At 34.6% G+C, this 14,137-nt stretch overlaps 1 protein-coding gene across 1 annotated transcript; it reads right to left on the bottom strand.

The window, feature by feature from the left end:
- Window positions 1–4,774: 4,774 nt before the first annotated feature.
- Window positions 4,775–5,377, bottom strand: LOC111915414 (heat shock 70 kDa protein 1-like). The gene is made up of 2 exons (XM_023911073.3): window positions 5,332–5,377; window positions 4,775–5,273 (listed from the first exon to the last, which is right to left on the bottom strand). The coding sequence occupies exons 1-2, from the start codon at window positions 5,375–5,377 to the stop codon at window positions 4,933–4,935; spliced, it is 387 nt and encodes a 128-aa protein (XP_023766841.1). The 3' UTR covers window positions 4,775–4,932.
- Window positions 5,378–14,137: the final 8,760 nt, after the last annotated feature.

Raw genomic sequence — 14,137 nt, 5'->3', positions numbered from 1 at the left:
CATGATATGATCAACAAGATAACACCAAGTAAATTGCTGTCAGGAGGCCAAACCAAAGAAACCTTATTCATGAACCCCTGTACTAATAACTATCTAGAAGAAAACGCCCAAGGCAAAACCTTCCTTTGACCAACAAACCCCAATATCAATCAATGATCAGTAATTCAGCGTACCTTTTTTATTTAGCATAACTGATCTTCATCTCCATGAGCATATCATCAGATCTTTCTTGGTTCTTCTTTTTTTATGCAGAAGAAACATTATCAGACCCTGCACCAGTGTTGCCCACTAACTTCATTAACTCTTTGTCGTTGTTGAAAGACCTGGCTTCTTTCTTGGTCAACACATCCCAGTAAAAAAGAACAAATGTTGAAAGAACATATATTCTTTCCATGGCATCTTGATTATGCATGGCATGTGGAGATTGAAATAACTGTACAAATAAAAGCACCGCATAAGATCAAGAAACAGTAAAAAAGAACAAATGTTCAAAGAAAAACAAAAATTAAGTATCCGAGGCACCTTCCATATGGGTCCAGTCACTACTATCCAAGCACTTGACAAGGGTATGCAACAACTTCATTACCAATCACAATTTATTCGATTACCAAGGGAATTTTGGTTGGGTAGCTCTTCATCAACAAATATGATTTATTACAAAAAGGAATCAATCAACAATGATTCGAAAAAATATTGAAATAGATAATTGATTACCTGTATTTGTTTTAGGGCTTGTGTTCCCGTTGCTCTTATGCATTATATACATGAGATTCCTCCCAAATCAAGAGATTCGTGAAGATACTTTGAAACAACAAATCCAAAGTGAACAGGCTGCAATAATTTTTTTTAAATAGTAAAATTGGTGAGCAGAAAAGATCAAGTTCTTGGAGATTTCAGAAATATCAAATTTGAGATTACCTTCTTACAGAATTTGCAATCCCGCCAACCAGGTTCATTCACGTGGAATCTTTCCAGTATGTTACATTTTCAGGTGGAATCACAACCAAAAACCTAAAAGACTTCATCATTACTAGCAAGTTCCTGCTACTTCCATGATCAAATAAGAATTAATAGTGTAATAAAGCAACAGATTTATCCACATTAGAATTGACAAAAACTTTAGTTAACAGGTGAAATCATAATCACAATTTCATAAGTACAACAAGTCAACAACTTTGACTGGAATATTATATTGAAATGTCTGCATACAATTTAGGATGAACACGTTTTGGAGGGATGAGCTGTAATTGCAACAAATGCTCATACAAAAGGTAATTATGCATTGTTTCAGCAACAATCTTTGCAACATGTACATATTTTTCATAGTTTGTAAGTTCAAGTCTCCTCATTAGATTTGACAAAAACTTTAGTTAACAGGTGAGTGAATTGGACTATGTTTTAAAAAAGTTGTTTGAAGAAAGCTATCCTAACTTTGGTTGCTATCCTAATTTTCCTAATTTCACCAAACTGTTTGAAGAAAGCTGCATAAACAGTGGAATAATTGAATAAACTTAAAGTTATAATAGATTTCCATAGAGCTCCTTTGAGGCATAAGATGTATAATTTGCTTGTGTGTATATGAACACAAGTTAAAATGGCCATTTACACATACACACAGAGAATCAACTTACACATACATACGCAAAGATATATGTTCATACTTGGTTTGGATTGAAGAAGGCCATGGTTAGGGGAAGGGGCAAGAAGATAAAGCAACAAATTTATCATACAGGGAGGAATGCTTAATTCGATTCCTTCACACACAATCACATTTAGAGCTTCACGCCCATAAACTGCCTCTCAATATTCAACATGTCCTTATCTTCACTATCTAAAGTAGCATCAAACATATTGCACATTAAAGAGAAATGAAAAAAGAGCCTCCTTGAAACGAGTCACAAAAAATCGAGAACTATAAGAGCGTGAGGTGAGATTTTGTGAATGAGAAACCCTAGTTCATCGATTCTTTCACATGAGAATTTCAAGATCGATGTTGTGACAAATCGATCTAAATCACGGTAGCAATACCCCAATTTTATTATCTTCTCAATGTATCCATGCATCTCATTAGAACCCAGTGCATTCCATTTTCCCTAGTTGCCGCCTTTCTCAAATCACACCTAAATGGATAGAAGTTAGAACATGTATTTCTTCGTCTTCTTTGTCGTCTTTGGCAGTGAGGGTTGGAGGAGGTGGATGTGGATGCGGAATGCAGAGACAGAGATATGGATGGAAGGGAGATATTAGAGAACAAAATATAGAGACAAGAGGGGACAGAATATAGTGGATTTTATACTTTTCTATTATGCTCCTTTCTGGTTTCCTATTCCGATGATAAGCCCTGAAATGTCATCTATTTCCTTAAGGTAGCCGGAGAAGGAGAAAAAGTACGCCTGAGGTTGTCGGCGACGGATCGATTATAGAGAGCACGTAATGTGTGAGTGACTTCTCCAATACCTTAATCAGACCTAGGGAACATAAAAATCCGCATATCCAGGGATGTAGTTGAGGTGGGTGAGGGGCGGAGACGAAGGAGAGGAGATATTAGAGAACAGATCGAAATGAATGTAGGAGAAAAAAGCGGGGTTTAAAATTTTTGGGGTTCATCTTCCCTCTAAGAAGAAGAGACACGTGTTTCTTTAAAAAAATATAAAAAGACATTTATAAGGGACGCACAAGTTCCCTCCGTGTTTTTAATATTTTTACATTAGACACGAATTATATGGCACACAATAATGCGTGACCTAAATACTTAAATTTTTTGAAGAGATGACACTTTTTTAATGTCACTCACTTTTGCGTAACATAAATCAACGAGTGTCGTGGTTTGCGCGTCATAAAAGGGTCTTTTTCTTGTAGTGAAATCCCATAAATCAGAGCCATCTTGTTCAAAATCCGATTGATCACCACTAACTGAGCTTCACAGATCCTAATATTCTTATGTGTGTGTTTTGTATTACTTCATATATCCTATAAACAAACACAAAATCACATAAAATATTGAAGGTGTATGTGTGCTCACTACGTTCATCACTGGAAAAGCTATTGAATCGACATTTTCATGCCCTAACAAAACCCACAAATCGATTTATAGGTTTGACTTCATTCAAGAATGAGTTTTGGGCAGATATAGACACAAAGTATGATTGTTATCCATTGGCGGAGCCACTTAAGAACCAGAGTGAGCCTAGGCCCACCCTGAAATTATGATTTTTTTTAAATACTAGGCCAGACCCACCTTTTATCAAACCAAATTAATTAATCGGAAACCAATAATCCCCTTTTATCAAATCAAAGCCAAATCAGAAGGGTAGACCGTGGAAGAGTTCTGGCATTATCCGCGTTCTAATCGCTTAATTGAAGTTGGCACCAGTAGCAAGAGTTGAAGATCAGAGCAGGGTAGCAAGCAATTAGGTTATTGATCTTAATAATCTTTATTATGAACAAAAATTAGGGACATAGGTAGCAGGGTATATGTTTACCGATTTCTATTATATTTTTGTTTATATAAGCCATGTGTGAAACTCCATAATTGATATGTCAGCCACATACATGTGTATATTAGTTAAATAGTTGTCTTCATTTAGGTAGACACAGGTAAGAATAAATAGGATATGTCATATGTTTCTTGTCTCCAAGTGGGATAGGAAGTATTTTTTTTAGTTTATTTAGAATTTGGATTGTGGAGATTGGGAAAAGATGCAACAACCCCACATTTTCTTTGTTTTCTAATAGTAATAAAAGGAGAAAATAATCAAAGGAGAAAATGACAGCCTTATTTTCTATTCAATATACATATTATTTATATCTTTCTTTTCATTCTGCAAGCATACAGAAGTAACTTAAACATCAAAAAACAATGTTTATTATTTACTCTAATATCTTTCTTTTCTATCCAACCCCATCTTCTCTTTTTGTTTTCTGTTTACTTTAAAGAGCAATGTTTATTATTTATTAATGTGTATATTATAAGAATAAATGCTAATTATTTATTAATTACTTATCATCTAACAGGCATGGAAAAATATTTAACAAAGAGAAAACTTACGGATTCATCAGAGACATCTAATGCTGATTTTTCTAAGCATAGCCGTGTGGAAATCAATTTAGAAGATCTTCCCTCAGACCCTGGAAAGAGGAATAGGATTTCAGATTATGATCCTAATGTTCAGGACGAAGTTCGAAGAGCATACCTCTTAAAAGGGCCTTGCCAACCTAAGTCCCACCACTACTAGAAAAACAACCTTTTACGACGTGCAAACCGCGACACTCATTGATTTATGTTACGTAAAAGAGAGTGACGTTAAAAAAGTGTCATCTCTTCAAAAAATTTATGGATTTAGGTCATGCATTATTGCGTGCCCTTAAATTAGTGTCTCATGTAAAAATATAAAAAACACGGAGGGCACTGGTGCGTCCTTTGTGAATGTCACTTTAAATTTTTTTTAAGAAACGCGCGTCTCCGAGGGAAAATGAAATCCCAAATTTTTTAAACCCCCACCTTCTTCTTCCTCATCTCCACCCCTCACCCACATCCACTGCTTCCAATCGTCGTTGCCTCTTCTAGCCTCAAACTGCAATGATGCACCTTCTTTCTCGAAGAATGGTTCATTTACCACCATCGTCCGATTATGTGAGCCCAAGGAATTAACGGAGATGAAGAAGATTATGGATCAATCGCTTCACATCATGTTTAAGGTTAAGGGTTTGAGATTTCTTGCAAATCGACCCTCACACTAAATGGTTTGATCTCCTCTTTTTTTTTTACCTTGTTCCCTCTATTGATGCCTCCACCTTCTACCATCAATGTTTATCTTTGAATTAGCAACAAGAAGCCCTAGGGCCTCCGCCTTCACCCACCTCCAGCGCCTCCTACATTTATTAATTCAATCTCACCTCTCTCTCTACTCCTCTCTTTCTCTCTATCTCCCTCTAACCTAAAAGCTTCAAAATGGGAAAAAGCTCCTTCATCTTATCCTTAAACTCATCCCTCTCAGCCAACTGATTTGTATATAACCACACAATCACCTCATCAATCGCATCCTCAATCTTCTTATCAACCGGAGTCAACTTCTCACCAAGCTTCTCATCTTTCGCTGTGTTCCTCATGTTATACATATAATTCACTAAAGCATTCTTCACCTCCAACTTCTTCTTGGGCTCCTCATCTCTAGACTCATACTTCCCAGCTTCCTGAACCATCTTCTCAATCTTATCCTTTGAAGGTCTTCCCTTGTCATTAGTAATTGTAATATTGTTCTTTTGCCCTGTACCTTGCAATATTATCTTTCAAGAAGACCCTTCACATGCTTTCCCAAATTGGAATGATACCAGATGTAAGTTTGGACAAAAAAAGCCGCCACCATCCCCCTTCCATCGGTACTACTTTATTTTTTCATCTTGCGCTGTGTTCCTCATGATTGATTAGTTTTTGTTAGAAAATGTCATTTGGTTTCCTTTCCTGTATTTATTTCTCAATTTTTTTTGGTTCTGTGAGAATTGAAAGGCCATGTATTCTGATCAACATAATGTGCACATTATGTGTTTGTTAAAATGTCTAAACCAAATTTTAAGCTTTAGTAGACCACTTAACGTATCGCATCAGCCATGATACATTTTAAGCTTTAGTGCACATTATATGTTGTGGCATTTATAAATTTTTATAAACTTTTACAATTGTAGTTGTACATTGAAGAATTTGACAAATTTCAGCTGCTTGTGCCTTTTTCTTAACTTTCTTGTTTACTAGACATATTATTGCATTAAGGGTCTTATCTATTCTAATTATCCTTTTCTTTTTGCATATTAAGGCACTGAAAAAGGATGTTGTGAAGCTATTTGAAAATTTAGATAAATATGGTTAGTGCATGAATTATATTCTAACATGGGAGATATCATTATTTTTTATACATGCTTCCTGTTTTTATACAATTTTGTAGATGATGGGGCCAATTTCTTTGATGATCAACATCAAGGTCCTGTTTCAGCCACCTCATTAGTTGTTCGTGGGCTGACAACTTTCGCTTCTGCTTCCGGATGTTTTAATATATGACACCATCTTATTATGTTTCTAGACACCACTTGTATTTCCTATGCTCATAATTTTAAATTTTATAATTCTTTTTTATTTATATTTGCAGATACTAGGGGACAAGATATTGGGTTTGGCAAGATTTTTTCTTGGGATTGGGATCCTTGGAAATAGCAAGGATTTATATCACCAAATTGATGCTTTAGACTGCTTAGATCAAAATAGGCATGTGAATAACATTCTCTCTTAAGTCTTAACACATTTATTCTTGAATCTATTGACACTTTTGTTTTTTATTTTTCATTTAGGGAATTAGTTCCTCTCATTTTATCACTTCCAGCTAGTGTCCTTTCATTTACCAGCCAAGACAAACTTAAGGTGTGTTGATTCATTTGGTGACCTATTTCATTACATTTCATGTTCCAATTTTCCCATCACAAGGGGGTTCTGGTCCATCTTCAAATCGTTACAATTCTGCTAAGGAGATTGATCAACTTGATCTTTCTGATATTCATATAGTCATGAGATTTTTTTTTTTTTTAAAAGTGTTTAATGCTGATTCTTGGTGTATGTGAACAGACTTGTGCATGTGCTGTTGTGCTTACTGACCTTGTATTTTGGTGCCTATTACTCTCGTTTCAGTCTGGCAATGGCTTCAAGCTTACCCTGGTTAGCATATTTTGTCCCTTGCCCCTTTTCTTTCATTGGGATTTGGGAATACAATACCAACCTCTCACTCTTTTCAAAAGAGATTAAAATCTCCTCCTTTTTCCTTTTGTTTCCTGGAAATAATTATCATTCTCTTTTTATTGTTTGCTAGCTCATAACAAATATATCTGTACATTATGATTCATTCGGAACTTTTGCTATTGGCATTCTGAGTCTGAGTTAGTTTGGCTATAAATAAATCTCTGTTGTGATTGCAGTTGATTGGTTGCATGCACTCCCTGAATGCTGTTTTTCTCCTCCTGGATTTTGCTCTCAACAGCCTAGTAAGTGATTGGATCGCATTCACCAATTGGTTATTCACTATATTAATGATCCTAATAAGTGTCGAGCTGATGCCATTATCTCATTGTTTGTCTTTTTCTTGTGCCCCTTGTAGCAATTTACTTGGCACGGGTTAACATACTTTGTCTTGTGGAGCTCAGCTTATATAATTTTCCAGTGGGTTATGCATGCCTGCTGCTTTACATGGTGATTTCCACTTACCAGAACCCACTTCTTTTGTCATTTATCAATTATTTACTATAAAATTTCCCGGGATTGAAGTTTGAGTGGATATTGCAGGTGGCCTTATCCCTTCCTGGAAATTGCTACTCCATGGGCTCCCATGTGGTATGTTGCATTGCATCCAATGATATATATATATATATATATATATATATATATATATTGATGGGTTTTGGTCATAAGACATCCTATGTGCTTATACAAACCCTAATGCTTGGATCTAGGTTTCTTTATTGTACATGCTTTGAATCCAAGACTATAAACCCTAATTCTAGCATATGGAAATCGATATTAACATATAATTAGGTTTATGATAATACCTTGATTGTTATGTAGCAATAACAATCCCAATTCCTCCTTGAATTGACTTTGGAAGGCTTGGAGTCACAAGTGTCACTCCTCTAATGGCTTACAAACACCAAGAGAAAATGGAGAAGGTATAAAGAGAGAGGGGAGGTATTAGAATTCGTCTCTAGGACCTCTTGGGAAGGCATTTTTCGAATTCATGAGCCTTGGGGTCTTTATATAGGTGTAGAGATTAGGGTTTTAGTCCTTATCCTTATCTAGTTGCTTGCCCACCAAGTAACCATAAGATAAGCCTTGAAAACCCTTATCCTAGTCGAATTCTAAGGCCTTATCACCTTAAATTCGTCCAACCTATTAATAAGATAATCCTTACCTTATTTTGTAACTATCACATAATTACAATTCAGCCCCTCTAGTTTAATTAATTACATTTGATCACAAAATTAATTCTTAATTAATTATTGACCAATATTAATTAAACAAATATGATTTCTCCTTTAATATATGATTCTTATAATGTATTAATAAATCATAATAACCTCTCTCTCTTTATTTATTTCTCCAATCAAGTTGCTTTGGTGAAGGCAACCCAAAAGGACCATGCACCATCGGGTCAAGTACATACCAAAATAGTTATGGACTTAGACACTAATCCAACAGTCTCCCACTTGGATAAATCTAACAACTATTTTGTGTATAACTTCAGATCCTGATCTGCAATCGTAGCTTTCCAAAGCCGCTGTCAACTCTGATCTTATCAGATACGCGTGTCCTTAGATAAGGGATCATATATTCCTCCATTCTAGATATCATATGAGATATGATTTCAAATCATTCTCTTTGTACTATATCTCGATTCCCGATTTATGACGACTGACTAATTGAACAAATCAAATTAGCCCTAGCCCGGCCGAGCATTTACGTTTGTGATCACTAAATCAGCGAGGGGCCCAAAGATATCGCTTTTATCCTACTTTGAATAAAAGGAATGGATTAACTTGCACTAACTCACCGAATCACACACAAAAATATGTTTTATGACACCAAGTTACTGGTGCGTTTACATATTATCAATGTGCAACCGATTCGCAAGATACAACTCACACATCTCGGTTTCAAGAATATAAGATGCTATCGTCTTACCAATCACTCGTGATACAATTCATAGAGTGATCCAAGTGAGCGTGGGTTTAATCCAATGCTCAAATTCTCATTCATAAGCACTCATGAACGTTGCAGCAAACATTTGCTTATGTCTAATACCTTATAGACAATCCACACACCAATTCATGACAGTCTTCATTCATATCTACTTCCAACATATGAACGACTGTGGCCCGTTCGAATAATTCGATTATTCTTAATAAATTCAATTATTCTGGAAGTCAAAACATGCCAATGTGAAACACAAGAATAATACTAATCCCATATGGCCTCAACCCTTTGATCATAAATAAAACACCTTTTATTTATCACCATATTGATTACTCATTATTTGTCGTTTCGGGTAATCAACTTCTTACTTGAATTATTACACTCGTCCCATGCTCTTAGCATGCACACAATGTTTACCTATGGTTCTTACTTTTGAGAAATAGATCAAATTGAACACATTTCCAACCATTCTCATTTCACAACTCCAAATCCTTTTTCATAAGTGTAAGAGTATCAAATACTTGCCACTTATAGAATATGCTAGATTCGAACACTTTATGCAACAATCCTTTCGTAATGTCACTGTACCAAAGTCACAAAGAATATTGCCAAATGATATTACAAGGTCCTCTATTGGAGATTGTTATAAGACAATTCCTTAGGTATGATGTTTCTCACTCAAAGTACATTCCTTTGAACATCCTTTTGCATAAAAGTTCCTAATCTTAGACATAGATTTTTTTCAATATTCAATTCCCAATATGGACACGCTTCCATATTTTCCATATGACAACTTATTCTTAATAGAATATTTTCTATTCATAATAATGTCGATATGGTCCATTCAATACCATGCTTTCAACTACTCACAAGCAACCAATCCTCGTCGAACTTTGGATTGTTCTTTGATAGTTGTTTAATTATTTTAATCAAAACCAATTCTAGTTCCTTTTCCCTCTAAATGCGCTCGAAATTTGGAAAATTTTAGAATGGTCAAACATTAAAGCATTTGCAATCGATCCTATACCCGAAGCGTATGGGACACGACGCATAATGTTTTATTTGCTATGTTCTCAAAATTCGAATTGTGAAGAGGAATGCCGTAATCATAATCGAAATTTTAAGAACACACTATTTACCTTTGGCTAAATTTATTAACATTTCTCAACCTAATCCTTTAGATTTGAAATGAAGAATAATATTCTCTCTCCCTTAATTATAGCAAAACAACTATTCCATCCTTACGACTTTGTACAGAATGACTCTTGTTTTCTATAATTAATATTGCCAACTTGCAATACTTGCCTTAATAATCATACAATCATAACATTTATGCTCCCACTATCATGATGATTATTATAAAACATAACACTTATGCTCCCACTAGCTTCGACATGTACTCATAAACATCTTAACTTTCAGAAAACAATGCTTATTGAATTTCTTAAGTTCATGTTTCTCATACTTAGTGCTTTGATAATCTTTTATCAAGGCTTCTTGAACTTATACACCTTTGCCTTCGATAGTTCATATGCGTGTCTAAACACTTAAGACTAATTGCCAAACCTCACAATTCAAATCATGGAAAGGGATACCCTAACCATACTCGAATTCGAGAATGCAATTTTACAATCACTATCTTCTTAAAATCTCTCTTAGTGAAAGCATTTCCTCACAATCATTTTCATGAAGGAGGAAATCTTATGACACTTAGATTTTAATGGGGTATGCGTTCCTATCCATGTGGATTTGTCAAAACCAAAGTTTACGACAAATTCAAACTCATATGGATCGAACTTTCTTGATCTTGATTTCTTGCCTTCATGGTAGCACAGCTGCCCACCATGTCTTCCAAGTAGTTAAGCATCTCACCTTTTCCTATCAATGTACTTTCCATTGATCAAGGTCTTTGCCTTTTGTGCATTCAAATGAGAACTCATAGGACTCACATGCATAATTAACTCAAGTGGAATGACACAGAAACAAAATAATGTCAACACGATAGGTTGTAAACCTCAACTCGTGTGCTAGTGATGATCGATAAGGTTTATTTGATTTGTTCTTGAAACCTTTCAAGACCATTAAGACTCCCATTGACTCCTTGACATATAAGATTCTCTTGTCAATAAACATTTCTTGAATAACAAATATTCAAGAGTTAGTGTAGCTTTTATCAAAACTCTTCATAAATGGGTCCTAGTTGGTCTTTGTCTTATCCAAGACATCACAACTTTCCACATTTGATGGATGTTATAAACCTTCTTAATACTTATCACTCGATTTCACAATCTTAACTCTAAGACTTTTTTTTGGATCGAAGTATGATTGACTTCTTGATTTAACCATTTCTTCAATTCTTGATTCCTCCTTTTAGACATACAATTGTACTAAGACTCACTTAGAGGATCAATTGAGATATGGTTCTTAATTATTAAGACCTATCATAAAGCATAAAAGGTACTCTCCCTTCTTCTTAGAATGGAGAAACTTTTATCTTTCTGCCTACTTGATTCTTCTTATTCGTTTTGCTATTGATTTAAACCTTTTTAATCAATTCCGAATTACACTTAATCTTATAACTATAATCATATTTACTAAACCTTTAGTAAATCATGACGAATATCTTTTTACTCTTATGGTGAACTTGATCAACACGCAACTTTGTGTGCTCGATCTCCTAGTCCTGAAGTTGACACTTTGTCAACGAAGTGGTCTAATTTCCAAATATGAAATTTCTCATTCATCATGCAACCAAGTTGCGTGATTCCAAATTTCTGTCCAATTGAAAATTGGGCAATGAGAAACTCTCCCTATTTGGTAAATTCTCGACTTTCCATAAATAACATAAATAAGAACCAAATCCATTATTGTTAATAATAGAAACATTTTAACATCAATTTTTCATACATGCCATTCCAAGGAAAAATAAATAAAATTTAAAATCAAAATTTATTTTATTGCGGAAAAATTTGTCCTTACAATGCAATTCATTGAAAAACTATGCTAATACATCTTTCTTAGCAATCTTATTCTAACTCTAAGTAGTATCTCAAGAATCTAATCTTCAAGTAATGCGATCGAAATCCATTTCTTCATGGTTAGATTCTGCTCACTTCTTCCCTTAAGCTTCCTTTCTTTTCTTCGATCCTATGAAACATCAATTGTAATCTTATCACATTATGTATTAAGAATCTAGAATAAAAGCTTAAAGAGTTAGTCAATGGATTTTATCTAAAGCAGAGTCATACGCTTCAACTCTCCCATCTCTTAGATCTCTTAGGTAAATGGGGCAGCTTCGTCTCCAATGCCCTTTCTCTTGGCAATAAAAGCAAATTGACTCTTTTGGAACATGAAATGGAACTACTTCAGACGTTGCTTTTCTCTTATGATCAAACTTTTCGATCATAGCATGTCTTTCGTTGCCATTGTCTATATCCATAGAGGTCTCGAAGGCAGATTCACCAATCAACTTTGCTTTTCTATTGCGCCAAACCATTGCTGATTCAGCAGCAATAAGCATATAGGTGAGATCTATAAGGGTCAAATCGCGGTTCATCATATAGTACTCTCTTACGAACTCACTATATGAGTTAGGAAGCGACTGAAGAACCCAATCAACAACCATTTCCTCACAGACAACGGATCCCAACATTCTATCAATGTGTGACTTCATCCCTAGGACGCGTGCACACACCGACTTTCCTTCTTTATGTTTACTTGCCAAAAGGGCTTGAGTGATCTTGAACTTTTCAAGCCTTCGAACTTGTGGTTTAGGGAGAATAATTGGAGGAGGAGGAGGAAGTGAAGTATGATCTCTTGTTCCTTGATCGAATTGTGGAATATCATCTTCATGTGGAATGCTTGTTCCACGGGATTTGAGAAGACCATAGTTGTCAAACTTTGACATCTACAAAACGGGAGAAAATAAATTCAAGTTAGTTGATTGATTGAGTCCTTAGTAAATCACCCAAATGAGATACTAAGGCTAGGACCCAACACAATATTCTACAACTCGAGAGAGGGATGCCGTAACCCAAATTGCAGAACATTTGAAGGTAAGTGAATGACGATTCACTAATTTCCACCATGAAAAACGAAAAGGAAATTTAAGTTTTAAATCTATGAAAACTCCTAAATCCTTTGAGATTCATTGAACTTTCAATGGCATGTTTAAATCTCGATATGACCCTCTTGTTTGTGACTGGGATGCCGAGGATCACAAAGCGGGTGTGAATAACCATGCAAACTTACATGGTGCCCTCACATGTTACAGTCACCTATTCGATGTGTCGGTAAACCACACACGCTCCACCGAACTATGACAAACATTGAGTCACCCTTTGCTACCTTTGCTTAGAACCATTTAGTGTGCCGGTAAACCACACACGCTCCACTAACGTCTTTGCAAGGGCACAAAGTGTAATTTCATGGAATTGCATCAATTCACTTTTGCCTAAGTAACTAAGATTGGGAATTTTATGAAAACATTTAGTTACTTTAATAATTCATTATACTTATAATGGAAGGTTTCGTCCTATCCTACCCGTTCGGCTAACGACCCTCCACTAGTCAAGAGTGCGGTGGGTAAGAGTGGATACCCATTCAATCGCCATTTTATAGGCAATTTCCTTAAACACCCCTTATAGACCAGCTTCGTGAATGAGGCCTACTAACAGTAAGACCGACTTTTACTCATACATATATATAATGTTAGACCTTTAATGCTATATATATAGTATAGGGTGTATTTTACACTTTTTAAAATATTAGGTGGTCTAATTTAACAATTATACTTTTAATTCAATTAAATTATAAACCTAAACTTTTATGGATTTATTAAACCTCTTTTAATTATACACCTTAATCAATTAATAAAACCATAAGGGTGTGATTTGAACCTTTTCAAAACTATACTAGAGTTTTAGAGTTTAACATTCCTAATTAAACTTTTAATCAACTTTTAAATTCCAAAACTTGAGGGCAAGTTTTGAAATATTTCAACACATTAGGGTTTAGAATTTAAATATACATCAAAATTAAACTATTAATCAAAATTTAAATTCCAAAACTTGAGGGCAAGATTTGAAACCTTTTTCAAAACATTAGGATTTTAACTATTTAAATTTCAAAACAACAAAACTATTGGGTTCAAATTTAAACTATAAAACCTAAGGGGAAAATATGAAACTTTTCGTAACAACAAGGATCAAATAACAAATAATCTAAAATTAACATTTAATCACATAATTATCCATATTTGATTTATTTAATGATTTCTTGCAAGACAATTTATCAATTTAATCAAAATAATTAAACAATTATCACATAAGGAAACAATTATTTTATTAATTGATAAATATCTTCAATTAGATCAAGAATATAGTCAAATATGTCATAAAATCGGATTTAATT

This window comes from Lactuca sativa, chromosome 3 (genome assembly GCF_002870075.4).
Source record: "Lactuca sativa cultivar Salinas chromosome 3, Lsat_Salinas_v11, whole genome shotgun sequence".
NCBI lineage: Eukaryota > Viridiplantae > Streptophyta > Magnoliopsida > Asterales > Asteraceae > Lactuca > Lactuca sativa.
This window is presented reverse-complemented; position numbering and strand designations above follow the sequence as displayed.

Excerpts from the sequence above, each read along its gene's own strand:
- LOC111915414 (XM_023911073.3), bottom strand. The coding sequence starts at position 5,377 with ATGGAAGGGGGATGGTGGCGGCTTTTTTTGTCCAAACTTACATCTG. Across the intron at positions 5,274-5,331 it reads TTTGTCCAAACTTACATCTG|GTACAGGGCAAAAGAACAAT; the intron begins GTATCATTCCAA and ends TAATATTGCAAG.